This window comes from Rattus rattus, chromosome 4 (assembly GCF_011064425.1).
Source record: "Rattus rattus isolate New Zealand chromosome 4, Rrattus_CSIRO_v1, whole genome shotgun sequence".
In the NCBI taxonomy this organism is placed as follows: Eukaryota; Metazoa; Chordata; class Mammalia; order Rodentia; family Muridae; genus Rattus; species Rattus rattus.
Genome location: NC_046157.1, coordinates 83369886 through 83389885, shown reverse-complemented (window position 1 = coordinate 83389885; position 20000 = coordinate 83369886). Strand labels below are relative to the sequence as shown.

The following is a 20000-nucleotide window of genomic DNA, read 5'->3' as shown; positions in this document are numbered from 1 at the left end:
GCTGGGCCACCTCAAGGGCCACCAAATGCCCTCCTACCCCCCTTGCCTGTCTGAGCCTGCTGTGTAGAAACTCTCTTGAGTCTGCCTGTTTCTTCCACTCCTGAAGTGGCGTTCATTGCCCATGATCCAAACTGACCTGCTCAGTGCTCCTTCTAAGTGGGCAGGTCTTCAAAGCTGTCCTGCCCAGAGCACTTGCCCCTCTGACCTCCAATCATATCCTTTCCTTCCTTCTCCATGTCCAGAACCCTCTGTACTGAGGACTCCATGCTGCCTGCCGTGGGTGAAGACAAGGTCCCTGGTGCCTGGCAGGACGCCCAGGTAAGTGAGTGGGAGCTGGTATACACTCGGGGACACAGACTTGTCTTGGGTTTGTCTACCCCCTCCCCCAAACCTGGCACTGTGTTCAATCTAGGACTAGACACTTTGGGGTAGAGTCTGGGAGAGGGGTCATGGCTGATCATTAGGAAAGACACTGAGTGGATATCAAAAGGATGCCCTGTTCCTGCAAGCCGAGAAAGAGCCTCTGCTATACTTCTAGTGCAGACAAGGCCCTGGTCTACTATGGAGCAACGATCCTTGGAGGGTAAGGGACATCAGGGACATTTCATCTTCCAGGTGACCCCCACCTGGTGTCCACCTGGTGTGACTTGGTCCTACCCCTGCCAGCTCCACTCAACCTATGGCCGACCTCCTAGAGGCCAGTCCCCTGAGCCCTCCCTCTCAGCTGCCTCTCACTAGCTGGGCCCCTCCCGCTCTCAAGTCATTCCATATCCCTTAGACAATCTCCCAAACTTAGCCCACCAGTGGTCCTAAGGGTTAAGACCCCCTCTCTCAGGCTCTCTGCCTGTGGGCCAAAGGAAGCCGCCCACCTCTGCAGCTTCCCAGGCATCTGTGAATTTGTTATCTAGGACCAGGTCCTGGGTCCAGAAACTGATCTGTTGCACTCTTTCCTCTCTGGATGCCCCACCATAGGACAGCACCTGACTCCAGTCTGTGGGGACTCTCCCTCACCATACCTTCTAGGTCCCCTCTAAGCCTCACAGATGACCTTTTACAGAGCAGCAGCCATGCTGGTGAAGGCAGGTGGGACAAGGCCTTTGACATGTCCCCCTGCACCCTTGGATTCAAACTTACCTCCTCTCCTGCAGTTCTGCCCGCCCATCAGCTGCTGTAGACAGCCTTTCCGACTCCGGGCTGTTGACCCTCCGGTAGCGTAAAGACCGCACTGGGGTTGTCGGGGAGTCTGGGGGAGCACGCACTGGGGAGCTGGGGACCCCTACTCCTCGACTCTGCTCTTCTTCCACACAGGGGGTCTGTCGAAGAGGGGACGCTGTGAGTTGGGGTTGACACGCTGGCTCTGGGTGAGAGGCTTTCTCAGGGTGAGAGACATGGGGCAGAGGGTGTAGTTAGGGTGGGTGGGACCCGGAGCTGGGAGCCCTGATGAGGAAGGCGCCCACGCACGCCCTTCTGCTGGGACGCACTTACTTTGCCAATGTTGATGCGCAGTTTGTTACGGTTGACATCTGTCTCCTCCCACACTTCAGCCTCAGGACCCCCAGGGTGGGGGACGAGGTGGGGACCAGGACCCAAGCCCTCCGGAGGCCTCCCAGGCAGGATTGGGGGTGCGTTCTCCTGGTCACTCAGGTGTTCTCCCTGGAGCACATCCTCAGTGTTCTCACGAAGCAGGTCCCCGGGCACAGGTGTCACATTGACCACTCTGGGGACGTCAGGGAGAGTCATGGGTAAGGCTTGCAGGGTTAGGGGGGTTGGGGGACCCTCCTGGGAGGCCTCTTTTCTCCCTCTCTCCTTTACTCTCCGCTAGCACAGACCCTAGGGACTATCTCCAGAGTGGACACAAAAGAGGCCGGTTGCCATTCCTGGTCCACAAGGCCTCTGAGACCAGACCATCCTCAAAGCAGCAGGGACCGAGAGAAGATGTGGCCAGCAGGGACTGACACACCTCCCACTGAGCCCCACACTTCCAGATCTGTGGGTTTCTCAAGCCCTTGCTGCAGTCCAACATCAGGGCCAGACTTCCTTTAGACCCTGGAACAAGTCTCAAATGACTCCTTTGAATTCTGCTTCTGTAAACCTTTTTAAAGATTTATTTATGTTTTTATGTATGTGAGTGTTTTCCTGTATGTAGTACATACGTATGTATGTATGTATGTATGTATGTATGTATGTATGTATGTTTGTATGTGTACCATGTATGTCTGTCTGATGCCTGAACAAAACCCAGAAGAGAGCATCACATTCCCTAGGGCTGGGGTTACAGACAACAGTGAATAACAGTGTGGGTCTGGGAATTGAACCCAGATCCTCTGCAAGAGTAGCCCATGTTCTTACCTGCTGAGCCACACTCCAGCCCCACTGTTTAACTCCTTAAATGATCTCTTTCCTTTCTGATCTTTGTTTGTTTTTATCTTTGTGATTATGTATACACAAGTGTACAGGACACAGTATGCCCATGGAGGTCAGATGACCCCAGCTGCTGGCTCTCCTCCCTTCAGACTTAGTTCTTTGGGACTGTGTGTGTGTGTGTGTGTGTGTGTGTGTGTGTGTGTGTGTGTGTACACTTGTGGAGGCTCAAGGTTGATGCAGGGTATCTTCTATGCCCCTTCACCTTGCTTTTGTTTCTGGTCAATTGTTTGCTTTGTGTTTTGAAACAGGATCTCACTATGTAGCCCTGGCTGGTCTGGAACTTGCTCTGTAGACCAGGCTGGCCTCAAACTCCCAGAGATCAGCCTGCCCCTGCCTGCTGAGCACAGGAATCAGAGGGCTACCTCCCAGGATCCACCAAGGTAAGGTTCTCTCATGCACCAGGCTGACTGACCTACAAGCTTGCAGGAATCTTTTTGCTTCTGCCTCCCACGTCACCACAGAAACACAAGGATTACAGAGATACGCTACTGTGTCCCCCTTATGTGGGCTCTGGGGACCCGAACTCGGGACCTTATGCTTGGATAGCAAAAGCTTTACCCATGGAGCCTTATCCCAAGCCCCCTCTTTCTGCTTTTAAAACAAGGTCCCCCTATGTAGCTCACACTGGTTTCAAACTCATGATCCTCCTGACTTATCTTTCCAAATGCTGGAATTACAGATATATACCATCGTGCCTGGCTTCCCTCAGCAACTTTATCACAAAACTGGGCCACCATAGTATGCCCACAATTTCTGTGGCATCTGCTTCCTAAAGATGGCCCTGGTTTGGGTGGTGTAATGGCTATTCCTGGCTGTCAGGATCCTCCCCAGGTTCCCCTCCATGTGCCTCAAGGGTTCTGAAATTTCTGGTCGCATGGTTGTAAACATCCCAGCATCCGCTGAGGACCTCCAGAGTCAGGGGTTAACATCTCCCTGAGCCGCCGTGGTGTTTAGATGGTGCGAGGCATGTTATTTACAATGAGAAGGAGAGACTGTGGGGATCAAGTTGTTTCACCCAGGGTCTCTTCCTTAATCAAAAGCTCTAAATGAAGATGGTGTCCACTCCATGCTCAGATTCAGGGTAGAGCTGTGATGGAATGTCTCAAAAATCCATCACAAGGAGGGGACACACCAGTGGGAGGAGAGGGCTGACTTCTCAGGTGATAGGTGAGGGTCACTGGCCACCCCCACCCACCAAATGCCCCCGCTCAGACTCACCCAAACATGGCTGCTGTCTGCCGTGTGTTCTGCTGGGGTGGGGTGGAGGTGCTCGTGGACAGGAGAGCATCAGTGCCTGCCTTCTCCCAGTCAAAGGCCTCATTCTCAGCAATGCCCCGTTCCTTCATGCTATTCTCAAACACCGACATGATCAACTGCAGGGGGTGGGGAGGGCAGGAGGACAGAAAGGTGACCCCAGGGCTAGCCAGGTGGAAGGGAAGATATCTGGGAATGCAGTGGGGGAGGGGGGACTTCCAGCCTAGAGGGGCACTGGAAGGAGAGGAGCACGCTGAATTTAAATAAAGACATAACACAAAGCACCAGGCAAATTACCATCTTGGATTAAGCCCTGCCAGATGGACCCAGGTCCTCCAAGACCTGTCCCTCGGGAACAGTCTTCAAACCCTTCTGCCATTTCTGTCATCTCGACAGACACATCAGTAGCCCTGAACCACTGGGGTTTCTTATGGCCTCCCCTCTTCTCGGGCTACTGGCTCTGATGGGTGCCTCTCCCACCATCCTCTCCTGACACCTGACTCGCTCGCCCACATGGCTCCCGGCTCATTGCTGGGCACAGAGCATCCATTTTGCAACACTTCCACAGCTCTCTGCCTACTCTACACTTTGAGCAGTCACTGCAGGACTCGGCGTGTAGGTGGTCATAGCTGTGTGGACCACGACTCCATGACACTGGGCCAGGACAAAGAGTGTGGTATCAGCAGCACCAGCAGCTGGGATGCTGTGTTCAAGAGGTGTTAGGTGGGTACAAGAGCTCGAGGAGGGTTGGGGATTTAGCTCAGTGGTAGGCGCTTGCCTAGCAAGCGCAAGGCCCTGGGTTGGTCCCCAGCTCGGGAAAAAAAAAAAAAAAAAAAAAAAAAAAGAGCTCCGAGGAGCCCAGGCCATCCAGCATTGGAGCCCAGGACAGGCACTCTGCTGACAGGACCTGTGATCGACAAGGCCTGATTCCCTACTACTGGGGCTTATCCAGAGCGGCTTCCTGGCAAACAGTGATGGTGTGTCTCCCCATTCTCCAGTGTTGATCAGTCCCACGAGGGGTTGGGATGAAGCCATCGGGAGAGCATTAGACCTGGAGTCAGTTAACTGGTCCCTCACCAGCGTGGTGGATATGAGAGTGGTACCAGGAGAGAGTTGAGAAGTTGGAAAACTCCTATCACCTGGCCATGTCACAGCCACTGCAACTGAAGTACAACATTATTCCAGTGTGTGGTGACGGACGCTGGCCTGGTCACATACTTAATGTGATGCACACACAGTTGTGTGAAATACATGATACTGTGTTTGATTTGGGGGTGGGTGTGTGTGTATGTGTGTGTGTGTGGGTGTGTGTGTGTGTGGTGTGTGTGTGTGTGTGTGTGTGTGTGTGTGTGTGTGTGTGTGGGGGGTGTGTGTGTGTGTGTGTGTGTGTGTGTGTGTGTGTGTGTGTGTGTGTGTGTGTTGTGGCAGGGTATAACCATGTACAGGTGCCCCTGGGTACCAGAAGATGGTGTCAGGTCCCCTGTAACTGGAGTTACATTTGGCTGTGAAATTCCTGACATGGGTGCTGGGAACTGAATATGGGTGCAAGGGCAGGCAGCATGCACTGTTGGTCACTGAAGCATTTCTCTAGCCCTGATTTTGTTGTCGTTGAGATAGAGTCTCCCTATGCGGCCCAGGCTGCCCTCAAATTCATGGTCCTCCTGCCTCTGCCTCCTGAGTTCTGGCACTGCAGCTGTGCACCAGCACATGAGGCAACATTGTTTTTTCCAATCACTATTTCAGAGCACACAACCTCTACTTACAAAAAAAAAAAAAAATATTTTCCTGAGGGTGGCTATGTAGCCCGGTTAGTAGACTGGTGTTTGCTAGCACTCGGGACGCTCTGGGTCCAATCTCAGGCACCGTAGAACACTGTGGCCCATGCTATAATCTCTGCACTCGGGACGTGGAGGCAGGAGGATGAGACGTTCAAGGCTACTTCAGCTACAGTCAGTCTGAGGACAGCTGGTCTACATGGGACCCCATCTCAGAACACCAAGAGCAACTGTAACTTGCTCCAGCATGCTGGCCTAGGCCAGGAGAAGCTTGATCTAATCTCCTTTTGTCTGCCACACTGAAGGACAGGGCTGTGAAGGGAGGACCTGCTCCGGCTCAGGAAGTGAACTCTACAACGGTCATACAGTGACACGGTAAGGACAGACTCCTCTGTCTGTACCTTGTCACCAAGCGCCACATGACTGACTCTGAGCCCTGCCCTGCTGTCTTAGCCACAGTGTCTGACCTCAGTTTCCCATCTGTGAACCAAGAACACTCACCCCAGTGAGCGCTTCCTGCAGACCTCTGCTGCCAAATATATTATCATGGTCCCTTTTGTTGTTGTTTTGGGTTTTCGTTTTTGGTTTTTGAAGACAGAGTTTCTCTGTGTAGCCATGGCTGTCCTAGAACTCACTCTGTAGACCAACTGGCTTGGAGTACACAGAGCTGCACCTATCTCTGCCTCCTGAGTGCTGGGATGAAAGATGAGCCACCCCTACCCCACCCCCACTCCAGCGACATCACGATCCTTAAAGGCATTTTTTAAAAATTATTACTGGATAGGGTCTCACTATGTCCCAGATGGCCTGAGGCTGTCCTCAAACTCTCAGAGACATCTGGTTGCCCCCCACCCCCAAGTCTAGAATTCAAGGTGTGCATGACCTCACCTTAAAGCCGTGACCCTGCCTCAGATCCCTATGTTGAAGCTTGAATTTGCTAACACAAGCTCAGCGCTGACACCAGGAAGGTCAGCTCCTGAGAAACTGTAGCAGTGACTACCGTTGGCAAGGGTGCGGACAGGTTGGGACAGTTGGGACACCAAGGACAGACTCGGGGACAATCTTGAAGAATGCCAGGCTGGAGGGGGCAGCCACTGGGGGTCACACCTGGTAGTCGGGCTTGGTGAAGTAGTCGAGGCTGGCGATGTGGTCCAGGAAGAGATGGAACTCGGAAGGCATGTGCTTCAGTAGCATCCGGTGCTCATACTTCTCCTTGATCATCCCTACCTGCTCCTGTAGGGAGAAGGCGAGGGAGATGGAGCCCGGCTGCTCTACCCTCTGCCTCTTCCACCCAGCTGTGGGGACCTCACCTTGTCCTTGATCTTCCTCCAGGGCAGCTGCCCCACAGCAAACTCCACCAGCATGTAGAAGAGGGACCACAGGTCATCATGGCGGCCCATCTCCTGAGAGGTAAGGGGGGAGTCACCTGGAGCTCTCAAGACCTCCCCTGGGATGGCTGGTGGACCCTTTTCTGGGGAACTTCTGTCAGAGAGGCCTGATCATGGGACCCGGGTCTCCCTGAAGCTGTGGCCCATCCTGTACCTCAGCATACACAGGGCACAGTAAAACGTTCTGACTATGTTTTGTCCCCCTTACCCAGGGATTTTCAGTGGGAGGCCCAGAGGAGAAGGACATCAGGGACAGCCACTAGTAAGCCTTCCTCTAACTCCAGGTTTCCTCAGCGATGGACTGCAGCCGATGTCCCCATTCTTTCCTCCCCTCCTTGACATGCACAGCTCACTCTATGACCGACTTTTTCTTTCTGCCCTCAGCCCTTAGCTCATGCTATGCTGCCCACTCACCCGATTCTTGTGAGCGTTGACCGACGCATAGCGGACAGTCCCCCGGAACCCGGCCACATTCCGAGGCTGCAGAGAAGAGACCACACCTGAGCCACGTTGCCAACCCTACTGCCAGCCTAACTGGCCACCTCATCCTGATACCCAGGAGCCCAGGCAGGAGAGCAGGCCAGGCTGTCCCCGTCCCCCCAGGGTTGGATGGACCAACACTGAAGAATAAACAGGCCTGCTGAGGTGGCTACAGGGTAAACAGGGAGAGTCCCCCACCATCTGGGTGCCCAGTGGTACTCACAGGCCGGACGTCCCCAGTGGTGTTAGTGTACTGCCGGGCCAGCCCAAAGTCCAACATGTAGCACTTTCTGTAGGTGGAGGGCAGCCGGCCCATGGCAAAGTTGGACTGTGGGAAGACAGCAGCTGTGAGCTGGGGTCCAGACCCCCAAGAGCCACTAAGGAATTGCTATGCCTGTGCTAAGGAACCCCCAGCCCCTGAACTCACACACACATCCAGTCACATGAGTATGAACGACTGTGGCATCTCGACAACCGAGCCTGTGTGACTACCCTCAATTTAGAGAGAGAAATCGGGTAGCATCCGAGGTTGAGAGGGCATCTCTGAACCACAGAACTGGACAGAACCAGCTTTGAGCTCTGGCCCATCCTGCTGTAAGTCCTCAGCTCCTTAGCAGGCTGTGGGGTTTGGTAGAGCTGCCCTGCATCCTTCCGGCTGTGTTCCCTTGGGCCATTCACCAGTCTTCTCAGATTCCTCTTCTTACCCTTTTATTTCTTTATTGTTTTTATATCCATCCATCCACCCATCCATCCATCCACCCACCCACCCATCCATCCATCCATCCATCCATCCATCTATTTCCTTTTTTCAAGACTGGGTTTCTCTACATAACCCTGGCTGGCCTCAAGCTCACTCTGTAGACCATATTGGCCTTGAATGCATAGAGATCGGCCTGCTTCTGCCTCCTGAGTGCTGGGATTAAAGGCTTGTGGTAGTCCCATCCCACCCCACCCCCGGGCTTCTTTTTACCCTTTTATATTAAAGGATTTTACTTTGTTTTTCTAGCACCAAGATGCCACAGGAAGTTAGGTGTCCTCTCCTGACCTTGTCACCTCTAGATTGAAGGACTACACAGGGTCAGAGGTGGAGAGCCAGGCACTCTGCCTGGCGTGGCTTGAGGCAAATCAAGAGGTGTTCGAAGCGAAGCGGCTCTCGGGCCTAACCACTGCAGTGGAGAAGCGAGGACCCACAGACCGCGGGAGCACTCCGGCATTGCTCACCGGCTTGATGTCACGGTGCAGGAAGCCCACGGAGTGAATGGCTTCAATGGACTCCAGGATCTGCTTGCCCAGACGCAGTGTGGTACTCAGTGTGAAAGTGCCCCTTGGCTGGCTGCGGCGCAGGTCAGCCAGGTTCCGACCCTGGGCGGGGTGAGCGGGATACGGTGGGAAGGGGAAGACTCATCCCAGCAACACTGACCTCCCAAGCCTTGCCCCACACTGTACCCATCCCATCTGGAACCCACCTCCGATGCCCCACCCACACCACCCTCCAGCTCTTGGGTGGACCCCAAGGACCCACCTGGAGCTGCATCACCACATAGTTAAACTTCTCGTTCCTGCCACAGCCAATGAACCTGCACACGTGGTCCTTCCCTGGAGGGCACAAACACAGGGGACTCCCCAGTCCCACTCCTTCCTCCTCGCCAGCCAGCCAGGCTCTCTCTCTCTCTTTCTCTCTCTCTCTCTCTCTCTCTCTCTCTCTCTCTCTCTCTCACACACACACACACACACACACACACACACACTTGTGGCATGTATATACACCACACCCATGCCCACCTAGCTCTTACGTGGGTTCTGAGAAGCTGAACTTCAGAACTCATGCTTGCAAGGTAAGTGCTTTGTCTGGTCTTGGAGCCATTAGCCATCCCTCTGGGACACTCTTGAGCCACATCCCAGGCCCTGACTCCAGATCCTGTTATAGCCCCTCAGCCCCGCCCATAGCCCCACCTCCTTGCCAATACTCTGGCTCAATTGGCTATGATCGACTTCACTCTGCCATCACAGCACAGGGCCTCCCTCCCTCTCCATCACTCTCCCGCCTCGGGTTCTGACTCTCACATCCTGGCTCCTCCTCCTCCTCCCCAGACCCCAGCCCCAGGTTAGTACCTTGAAGCTTTTTGAGCACAGCCACCTCCATCTTGAGGACCTGCTTAGGCTGTTGGGCTGACTCCACCTTCAGGGCCACGTTCTCCCTGGTCAGCAGGTCCATGGCCTCATAGATCTCACCGAAGCCCCCGCCCCCGATCTTTTTCAGCTGTGGATGAGGAGAATGGTGCTCAGGGATCAAGCTGGACAGCTCCTGAACCCTCCCTACCCATTGGGTTCTCCACTGATGGGCCGCGTGTCTGTGCCCACTCCTCTCCTCTGAAACAGACAGCTCGGCCCAGAAGCACAGATCCCTTGCAACACACAGCTTTGGACAGGTATCTGAACAGGAGCAGAAAATAAGAGACACCTGGCTTTGGTCGGACATGGGGACAGCGCGAATGACACAAGGTTCTAAAGATCACAGGACAGCCTTTTCTTCTCTAGAGGGAGAGCTGGGCCAAGGGTGTGGCTTGGAGAGTGCTTGCTTAGCACGCACGAAGCCCAGGTTCAATCCCCAGCACCATGTCCACCAAGCATGGCGGTAGACACCTATCATTGTCAGTGCTGGGAAGACGGTTGAGGCCAAAAGATCAGAAGTTCAATACTGGCTTCATACCAAGTGCTAGCCTGGGATATTTGAGACCCTGCTTCCAAAGAAAGGAAGGGAGAGAAGAGGAAAGGGAGGGACCCATGGGTAAGAACTTAGCAGGTTAAGGTGCTTGCTGCCAAGCCTGAGGTCCTGAGTTCGATTCTCCAAGACCCACATGGCTTTTCAAGTTATCCTCTGACATCCACACACATGCCATGACACACATCAATAATGTCAGAAACAATAGCAATAAAAGGCATGAGAGAAGCCAGAGCTAGGAGGAGAGGTGACATTTCTTGATCTAGGGAAGGAGACTAGGAAAAAGCAATGAGAAACTGGGAACCTTCCTACTCTGGACGGAAGCTAACAGACAGGCGGTGGAGCAGACCCAGACCCCAGCCTGCCTTCCATGGGTGACAGTAACCTCGTCCTTTTACAGCTCGCTGTATGGGAGCACAGAAGACAGGGTAGGCGAGTGAGGGGCTCACAGACATCACCAGTGTCCCAGGCTGCACAGCCCAGTGAGGAAGCTAACCTGATTCCCCACAGTGCACCCAGGGAAAGTCACAAGGCCCGGGGCCTGAAATGCCTTGGCCAGGCCACAGCTAGAAAATAGCCAGGGGTGGAACCTTCTGTGTAGAACCCACGAGGTTGTGGGACATTGCTGACACACAAGCCATCAAAATCCCCGCAGGCAGGACCATCGCCAACGCCTGCCCCCCAACTTCCCACAGCCCGACTTCTCCACCAGTCTTTCCACAAACCCAGCCTACTTCTTTCTCCATTGCCACCTCCCCGAGAGCAGGGGTCCAGATCTGCACACATCTAGCTTCCGTCCCTTCCACCGCCCTGTGACGAAGAGCAAAGTCTTCCATTGGCCATGGGGGCCCTCACATTTTGGGGATCCACGAAAACACTTTTTTTTCAGAGCTGGGGACCGAACCCAGGGCCTTGAGCTTGCTAGGCAAGCGCTCTACCACTGAGCTAAATCCCCAACCCCCCATGAAAACACTTTAACTTGTTTTCAGATCAAAAGATAAAGTCATGAACTTTTGGAAAAAATCCTCAGTCTGTAACATGAATACACGGCTCTCCAAACCAATGCAGTCCTAAAATGCCATCTTCAGTGCCCTGATATAGAGGGAGATATCACCGGGGCAAAAGTGTCCAAGGGCCCATGAAGGTCACAAGGCAGATCTGTGACATTAGCACCCCCTTAACATAAGACCTTTCAGAGGCTTTGTGAGCCCCGCTTCTGCTCTCATTCTGTGTGTTTTAATAATCCCGACGCTGGAAAACCTCCCTAAACCATAGAAGCTACACCACCAGAGAGCTACAGTCTACTTGGAATGGACACCCTGCTTCTTGGCTCCACTCTGGACAGCCTAGAGTAATCTAAGTCTCCTAAAGGTTTTGAGCCTCCATTTTTTTTTTCGGTTTGTTTGTTTGTTTGTTTGTTTTTTCCTACTAATAAGAGACAATCAGTTTGGAATGAGTTCTAAGGATCTTTCAGCCCTGAGGTCCCAATTCTAGGACGGGCCGGTCTGTGTTGATGCCACCGATGGACCAGCTCCTGTCTTCCGATCAGGGGAACTTAACGAGTTGGCTAATCACACCTAGGGAGCAGGGGTGTGCTGCTAATTGCTATAGGTACTCCATCAGGTCCTGACATAACCCGCCGAGAGCACTTTTCCATCCTCAGAACAAGGAAGACACAAAAGGAACAGTAAGATATTACTGCTGTCGCTGGCTATGCTGGTTGCAAGAGCCAGCCTCCACCCCATGAACAATGTACCATTTTTAATTTTTTTTATTTGAAGGACAAAGACATTTTCTTTGCAGTACGCTGACCCTCGTTTCTCCTGGCTGCAGCCCAATCCATGATTCCTGGTTCAGTCAATCCCACTCCTCCCTGAAAATGACCTCATAGGACACCTAGTCTCCCCAATCCCTCAGGGGAACAGACAGGAGCTGGTCATGAGGAAAGTCCAGGTCTGACATACATGCGCCCCTTCCCTCCAACTCCCTCTGCCAATTCCTTCACAAAGCACAAGGTCTTAGTCTAAACTCGGAGTGTGTGAGAGCAGTCCTTTTTCTTGCCTTTCAGAACAAATGCTATTCAGTCTCCCATCTGCCAGACACGGAGCTCTTGTGCCAGGGGCCTGGGGGTCTTGAAGGAGCGCTGCTTATTTTGCCAGACACCCCTTCCTTTTATGGCTGCCCTGGCTCCTCCTGCATTTCTGTCCCGCTACTCTCTCACTCTTTCTCTCAGGATGCTCCCCCTTCAGGGCCCCTACGAGTCTCCTCTTTAACCCCCACTCCCAATTCTGGAAAATGCTACCACTTTGCCTCTCTCCCTGGACCTCTAAGGGACCTACGCAGCCCAGTCGGATGACTGTTGCCATGGAGATCTGCCTGCACCCAGGCCCCACCCTCCTCTCCAATCCGGCACCCTTAGTGAGCTGAGCCTCACCACATCAAAGCACAAGGACGCGCACACGCTAACACCACGACTGCACACGGTGGAAATCTGACCTCTGTGGTTCTTTCTTCCCCTCTGGATCCCCATTTCCGTGCAGACCCACAGTCCCACACACTTTTCCCACACTATATTATCCCGCATTATCCCACCATGCAATAAAGAGGACAACAGGGTTCTCTGAAGCGATGAGGTTTGGACGGAGGCTGACTGACAGTAAATCAGGTTCCCTAGACACAACCACCGCTCCAGCCCCCTCCCATCTATCCTCCCCCAACGAAGAGACTTGGACTACAACTCCCAACAGGCCAAGGAGCCTGAAGTCCTGAGTTAAAGAAACAAGGCACACTGGGAGATGGAGTCTCAGCGTGTTGCACCTGCCGCAGGAACCCGGGAAGGGAGGAGGGTGGATGGAGAAGATGGAGTGCGGATGCGGGAGCAGCCTGCAGGGCATCTTTCCCCAGACCCAAGCCTTTCCGTCCTCTGCGGAAGCCGAGGAACACATGCTCACTCAATGTCCTTCCCCAAGGTGCGGCAAAGAAGGAGCCCCTTCCCCCAACGCCCTCCTCCGCACCCGGGGCTCTGCAGGAGTTGTTCAGCCTGGTCTGGACCAGCACGACCTAGCCGGGGGAAGGGGTGAGAGGGAGCTGGGTTGGAGAAAGGGTAATGGGAGAATATGTGGGCAAAAATAACCTTTAAGCAACATACAGATAAGCTTGGGGACACCTTCCACTTGTGGTAGGGGCTCCAAGGGCACCAGTCTTATAGTCTCCAGATCTCTTTTCCCTTCCCAGACCCCTCCCTCTGCCCACTAGGTCACTCACCACCTTCCAGCGATCTTTGACCACGTAGTTGGCCGGCAGGATGTCGGCCTGCTCCCCTCCCCCACTCATGTTGGTTTCGTCTTTAAGAGCAGCCGCTAGGCACTGCATCCGCCAGCCGGAGGGAGGGGTGCCCGCAGGGCCTGCCCTTGGGGGGCCATCTACCTGAGGGAGTGAGGAGGGGTAGTGAACAGCCTGGCTGCCACCCTAGACCACCCGACAGTTCAGAAGGGAACCCCATCCTGCTGGTGGGTACCCTTCCCAAGCCCACTGGGCAGATGCTCCAGGAGTTACTGGGGGAAAATACTCCTGGCAATGGAGGTCAGTGAAAGAGAGAGTTATAAACCACAACAGGAGGAACGGAAAGTCAGCAGCAGGACACACACAATGAAAATGGGAGAGGGCAGTGATATGTGAATGAGCCAATGTGGGAACCGAGTACCATAGACATCCCAAACTAATGAGGGGAGATGTGTTAGCCAGCCGGCCTCCTAGCCTGAGTCACTCTACCTGCTGAGTAGGGCAAGCCGTGGGATACCCCACATCAGAGTGGCCAGCCAGCCAACCAGAGTGATGTGACCATCAAGAAAAAGGATGACACGCACACGAACGGTAGCCCCTAGAGGGTGGTGTGGAGGCAGATGTCCTGGTGAGAGGCACACACTGCACTCAGTGGGGGCTGACCCCCACTGGCTACCATAAGACTGGGGAAGCCAGGATGTGTGCTGACCGTGAACACAAGACCATGGACTCACGCTGTGGGTTTCAGAGGGTGGAATCCCAGTGGCTACTCCAGAACGGCCAAGGTAGACTGGGCTGGGGAAGAGCAGAGCAGTGAGTGGCTGCTGTCTACTGGAAGGCAGACTCTTCCCTTACCATGGGTCTGGGAAGGCAGGGGTGGGGAAGCCCCTTCAGCAGCTCCTTCTGGGTCTATTAGGAGTCAGCCAGAAGGAAAGGCAGCTTCTACTGTGCTTAGGCGGATGAAGTTGAGTACTGGAGACAGTATCCCAACCCTGAGCACCTCTAAGACACAAGTTATCCAAAAGAAGTGTGTGTGTGTGTGTGTGTGTGTGTGTGTGTGTGTGTGTGTGTGTGTGTGTGTTTGTGAACCCCTCCGTATGAGTGTATGTTAGCGTGCACTCGTGTGGGGAAAGGACCAGAAAAGATGGATTTCTGGTATTTCTGCTGAGCCAATGCAGGGTTTGGAACCAGCATCCTTTCTTTCCACTAGAAATGTTTTATGTGCTCTCTGCCCAACTCAAGCCATGACCCCGGAGAGCCGTACACTGAATGAAGGAAGTCATTCAGGCTGGGGACTGGGTATAGGAAAGGAGGAAGGGGGTGGGACGGCCATGAGCCTGACTCTCCTTGGGATGGCTAACCTCTCAAGACTTGTAGCTAGACATCCTGATGAGGGAAGGGAGGGTTGGGAAGGCACTGAGACAGCCTTTACCAGGTCCCAGGGTACCACAGGGTACCCCAGTATCTCCATGAGGAAAGACCCTGTTACTCTCGATAGCTTTGTCATGAAATGACTGAACTGAATCTTTCCCTCCAATCCTTACAATGCCAGGGCTTTGGGGTGGCAGAAGTTTGGAAGGCGGCAGAGCCATGAGGAAGATGGAAAGAGATGGAGTGGGGCTCTGGAATAAAGGTCGGGGACCAGACAGAGGCCGCTGGCCATGGTACCACACACGTGGCATCCCAGCACTCTGCAAGTGGAGGCAGAATGATGGGGGACTCAAGACTAGCCTTGGCTACACAGCAAGTTCAAGGCCAGCCTGGTCTACAAGATACCCTGACTGAAAACAAGATAAAAAGCAAAAAAGATTGGAGAAGCAATGGGACTTGTAGCTTTGTCTGTAGTGTACAGGAGGCTCTGGGTCCCAGACCCAGCACAGCGAGGGAAGAAAAAGTTAGATTCCGGCTGGGGAGGAAGCTCGGTGGTTGAAGACACATGGAACATGTTCAAGGCCCCAGTTTCAACTCCCAACATCATTTTAAAAAATTAATAAGAAAGAGGGCTGGGGGCCCGCCAGGACCATTCTGTGGGAATAGGCCCATGCCATCCATTCTGAGAACCTGAGTTCGATTCCCGAGGGGAAACAGCTCCTGTAACCTGTCCTCTGACCTCCTCATGGGCACCGTAGCATGCATATACCCTCCACGCACAAAATAAATAAAGAGTGATCAAAAGAGGGGGATTGAGATATAGCTCACTAGGAGAGCACTTGCCCACAAGAAGAACAAGACCCTACATTAGGTCCCCAGTACTGAGAAGAAGAAAAGTGGAGAAACCTGGGTGGTTTTCTGAGTCCTGCACAGTGTGGTCTGCAGGTGACGGGGGAATTTGTGCGCTGCTCACCCTATGTACACGGGAAAAATCTTAAAGGAGTGGGTGAGGAGAGACAGGGAGGACCCAGCCATGCTGTCCACCTCCCCTCCCAGAGGATGCTTCCGAGAAGCCCACTTAGCCCAGATTGGGTGACAAGCGTGGCTGACCAGCTACACTCTCAGGCCCCTTTGTGTGTGTGTGTGTGTGTAGGCATGGCTGTGTGCATGTGCATGCATGAGAATGTGGGCCAAGTGGTGAGAACAAGCTAAGTGCTTATGGTGGTTTGGGAGCAGAAGAGTAGATGTGTGGCTATTCAAGGCATGAGGCCGGCATGTGTGGGAATCTCGGAGGCCAGGTAAGGAGAGGTGAAGCCACCAGGAACAGGAGAAAAGAGGGCTGGAGAAGAGTGTAGCGAGCACGGAAAGTCGGGGTGACAGGATGAGGGGCGGAGGGGGTAGGTAAGTAAGACAAGAGACTGGCGGAGATCATGGTGGCAGGGACGGAGTGACAGGACCACGGGAGGGGCTTCTGGGCACAGCTGGGAAGTAAAAAGGGAGGCTGGTAGGAAGAAGGGAGCGACAGGATGGAAGAGAGGGTCTGAAGGCATCTGAACGACCTGTCAGAGGTGACAGGAGGGAAATCACAGGGACGAGGGTCGCGGGGCTGGGAGCAGCTCCAGGCCTCAGGCTGTGGCCCAGGCTGTGTAGGCCAGCGTCCCGGCTCCTAGCGGCGGCGGCGACGACCGCTGCGGGACAGGAGCCGAGCCCTGGGAGGCGAGCCCGGCGGGAGGCCCGATGTACCCCAGGAGGGACCCCCGGCCCACCCTCCCGGCCCCGCCCCGCCTCACCTGCTCGGTGTCCGCTGCGGCTGCGGCTGCGGCTGCGGCGGCGGCGGTGAAGGCAGCGGCGGGGCGGCGCATCCCCGGGGCCGGGGCGGGGCGGGGGCGGCTCAGTGCGGCGCTGGGCGGCCCGCTCCCTCCGGCGGCGGCGGCGGTGGCGGCGGCGGCGGCCTCCCGACCCCGACCATCCCGGCCCGGCCCGACCCGGCCCCGATCCTCCTCGGGCGACGGCGGCAGCGGCAGCGGGTGGGGAGCTGCCCTGCCAATGCACTGCGCCGCCAGCATCAGCACCAGCCCTGACATCACCGCCCCACCGCCCTGGCCCTTACATCACTGCCGTTTTTTCTGACATCACGTTCCACTTTGCCCCCCTAGACCCTGCCCGGGGAACTCCCGTATGGTCTCGTTACGCTCCCAGGTTCTCTTAACTCATCTATGCTGTTCACTGACCACAGGCTTCTTCCTTACCTGTTCCCATCACCTTTTATCATCCCCACTTCCTAGAATATCCCTTTACCCCTCGTCTGACCCCATTGGCCTCACCTGACCCCCACCCCCACCCCCATTCCATCCTCCACACAGCCACCGTACTTCGCTCTTAAGCCTCTCCTCAACCTGTACCCATCTTTCCCATGCGGCTCTATCATAGTCTCTCCTAACAGCACCCCACATCCGGACACACTACCCCTCGCCTGTAACCCTCTCCTCAACAGGTACTTGCCTTCTCTGCTGGTTTACCTTCTCTTTCTTTGGCCCTTTCTCCCAACTGTTGACAGACTCAGTCATTGTTTCTTACTGCTTACCAAATAAGATACACACTCTTTACCGTGACATTAAAAACTCTTTCCAACATGTAAGGCTATATAACTCCCCTGACAGATGGGGATTACTCGATGTTCTCTGAATATACTCTGCGCTTTGCCTCTCTCGGCTCCTTCCCCTACTGCTTATACCCTCGACAAGTGCAGAGGGAGCGTCCTCAACAACAACAGTCACAGCGTAACAGCAGCAGCTACACCTGCCAGACCCGCTAACTTATTTAATCTCTGTACCCTGTGGAGAAAGAGCACTTCCCGTGCAAGCATAAAGACCCGCATTTGGGTCCTAGCACCCGAGTAAGAGGCCCAGAGCTGTGGTGGGTGTCTCCAGACCCAGCACCGGGGACACCAGCAGTCAAACCCTCGGAGCTTGTTGGGCAATCTCCAGGTTCAGTGTAAGAAGAGACCCTATCGCAAAGCAACAAAGAGGAGAACACACACACACACACACACAAAGGGGGAGGGGGAGGGGAGGGGAGGGGAGAGAGAGGGGAGGGGGAGGGGAAAGGGGAGGAGGAGAAGAGAAGAAGAAGAAGAGGAGGAGGAGGAGGAAGAGGAGGAGGAGGGAGAAGAAGAGGAGGAGGAGGAAGAGGAGGAGGAAGAAGAGGAGGAGGAGGAGGGAGAAGAAGAAGAGAAGAAGAAGAAGAAGAAGAAGAAGAAGAAGAAGAAGAAGAAGAAGAAGAAGAAGAAGAAGAAGAAGAAGAGGAAGAAGAAGAAAAGAAAGAGCTGGCAAGATAACTCTGTGGGATAAAAATATTTGCCTCAGAGGCCTGCAACCTCTCCTCATAGAATTCATGGTGGAAGGAGAGAGCCAACTCCCAAAAAGTTTTCTTCTGACCTCATGCACTAAAGCATGTACACAACTACAACTTGGCACACACAGATCCACACACACACACACACACACACAGATCATGCACACGCATAGTAATATAATATAACAATAGTAATAAAGTTTTAAAGAAGAATGAAATGCTGTTTTCAGGTAAGTAGATACCACTGAAATCATTGTGTTACATGAATAAGCAGACTCAGAAAGACAAACACGTCATATTCTCTGTCCAATGCAGGACCCAGCCTGAGGCCACACTGGGTCAGCCCCCAGCCCCACGTGGTGGGAGAGAAGAAGCAAGTCCCAAAGGTTGTCCTCTGACCTCCACACATTCTCCATGGCATGCCAGCACATGTGCATACACACATGCACATGTGAAAATATTCCTAAAATTGTTTGTCGTGAAACTAGAAAGCAGCCCGTGAAAGAGGTGGAAGAGATCCTGAGGGATGTGGGGGGCAGGGAGGGCGATGGAGTAGGGGTGTGTGACAAGGGTGCAGAGGGGGTGGGAGGGAAGAAAGGGGTCCAGCCAGCGCAAGGGGTGGACCCTCAGCGAGAACAAAGTGTGGTCACTCATATGCACAAAAACAGTGTCATGCGACCCCTTCCTTCATGCTCACCTTTAACAAGAAAGGGTGGGGCAGAGACACCGCTGCTAAAATGTTCGCTACTCACGCAGGAAGACCAGACAGAGATTCACCACATTCAACTCCCACGTGAGGGACAAAGCAAAGCCAGGTCTACAGTGTGGGCGGGAATCCCAGAGCTGCTGTAGTGACAGGAGGGTCCCTGGGGCTCACTGGCTAGGGAGTCTAACAAAACCAGGGGGAGGGCAGGGGCTCAGGGTCCAGTGAGATATTCTCCCGAAGAGTAAGATGGAGAATCATTGAGGAAGGTGCGTAATATCAACCTCTGACCTCTACAAGAGAGGACACACACACACACACACACACACACACACACACACACACGAGAGAGAGAGACAGAGACAGAGACAGAGACAGAAACAAAGAGATGGAGACAGTGACAGACAGAGACAGACACACAGAGACAGACAGACAGACAGACAGACAGAATGAAAAAAATTTAAAGTCTAAGCCAGTATGATTTAATCCCAGTACTCAGGAGGCAGAGGCAGGTGGATCTCTGTGAGTTGGAGGCTAGCCTGGTCTACAGAGTGAGCTCCAAGACAGCCAGGGCCACACAGAGAAACCCTGTCCTGAAAAACCAGAACAAAAAGTCTTCTATGGGGCTGGGATGTCGCTCAGGGAGTAGGGTGCCGGCTTTGCAAGCTGGAGGCTCTGAGTGAAATCCCTGCTTTTCTCTTTCACAGACCATCTACATTTCTGCTGAATGTGTCCAATTTTTCTTGTAACTTTCAAATATGGAATAGTTACAGTCGCTACTTTCCTGTGCTTGTTGACTTCAGTGTCGGAGTGACTTCTCGGTGATTTGATTGTAACTCATCCTCTGAGCACTGCTCATATGTTTTCCTGTTTACTTCCAAACCTAGCACTTTTTTCAACATTGAAAAAAAAATTAAACACAAAAGAAAACAAAAATCAGGGTCTTGGGGCCAGAGAGGTTGGCTCAGTGGTTAGGGGTGGCTCTTGTCATACTGTTGGGAGTTTCACCTTCTTGTTTTATTGTTGTTATATTTGCTTTTATTTGAGACTTTTTTTTTCATCCAGATATCTCTCCCTGGGTGCCTGGGTCACTCCTGTAGCTTGTCCACAGTGTCCAAGGCTGAAAAGTATGTGGAGTGCTCCTGCTGCTTAGAGACTCTGATTTAAACGCCTTTAAAAATGGTTTATTCACTAATTTTCTCTCTAAGGGTGTTTTGTCTGCATGCAAGTCTGTGCAGACTCCTGGG

The 20000-nt window shown here is 53.6% G+C and overlaps 1 protein-coding gene across 1 annotated transcript in view; it reads right to left on the bottom strand.

The window, feature by feature from the left end:
* Positions 1-16522, bottom strand: part of Ttbk1 (tau tubulin kinase 1) — a 42310-nt gene extending 25788 nt beyond the window's left edge. The window contains exons 1-12 of the mRNA XM_032900626.1: positions 16487-16522; positions 13308-13469; positions 9434-9581; positions 8844-8917; positions 8543-8683; positions 7545-7649; positions 7256-7321; positions 6764-6856; positions 6561-6686; positions 3643-3797; positions 1486-1717; positions 1135-1313 (exon numbers count right to left, since the gene is read on the bottom strand). Coding sequence (XP_032756517.1) covers positions 1135-1313; positions 1486-1717; positions 3643-3797; positions 6561-6686; positions 6764-6856; positions 7256-7321; positions 7545-7649; positions 8543-8683; positions 8844-8917; positions 9434-9581; positions 13308-13415 — 1427 coding nt within the window. The 5' untranslated portion in view covers positions 13416-13469; positions 16487-16522. The remainder of the gene's footprint in view (positions 1-1134; positions 1314-1485; positions 1718-3642; positions 3798-6560; positions 6687-6763; positions 6857-7255; positions 7322-7544; positions 7650-8542; positions 8684-8843; positions 8918-9433; positions 9582-13307; positions 13470-16486) is intronic.
* Between the last annotated feature and the right edge of the window lie 3478 nt (positions 16523-20000).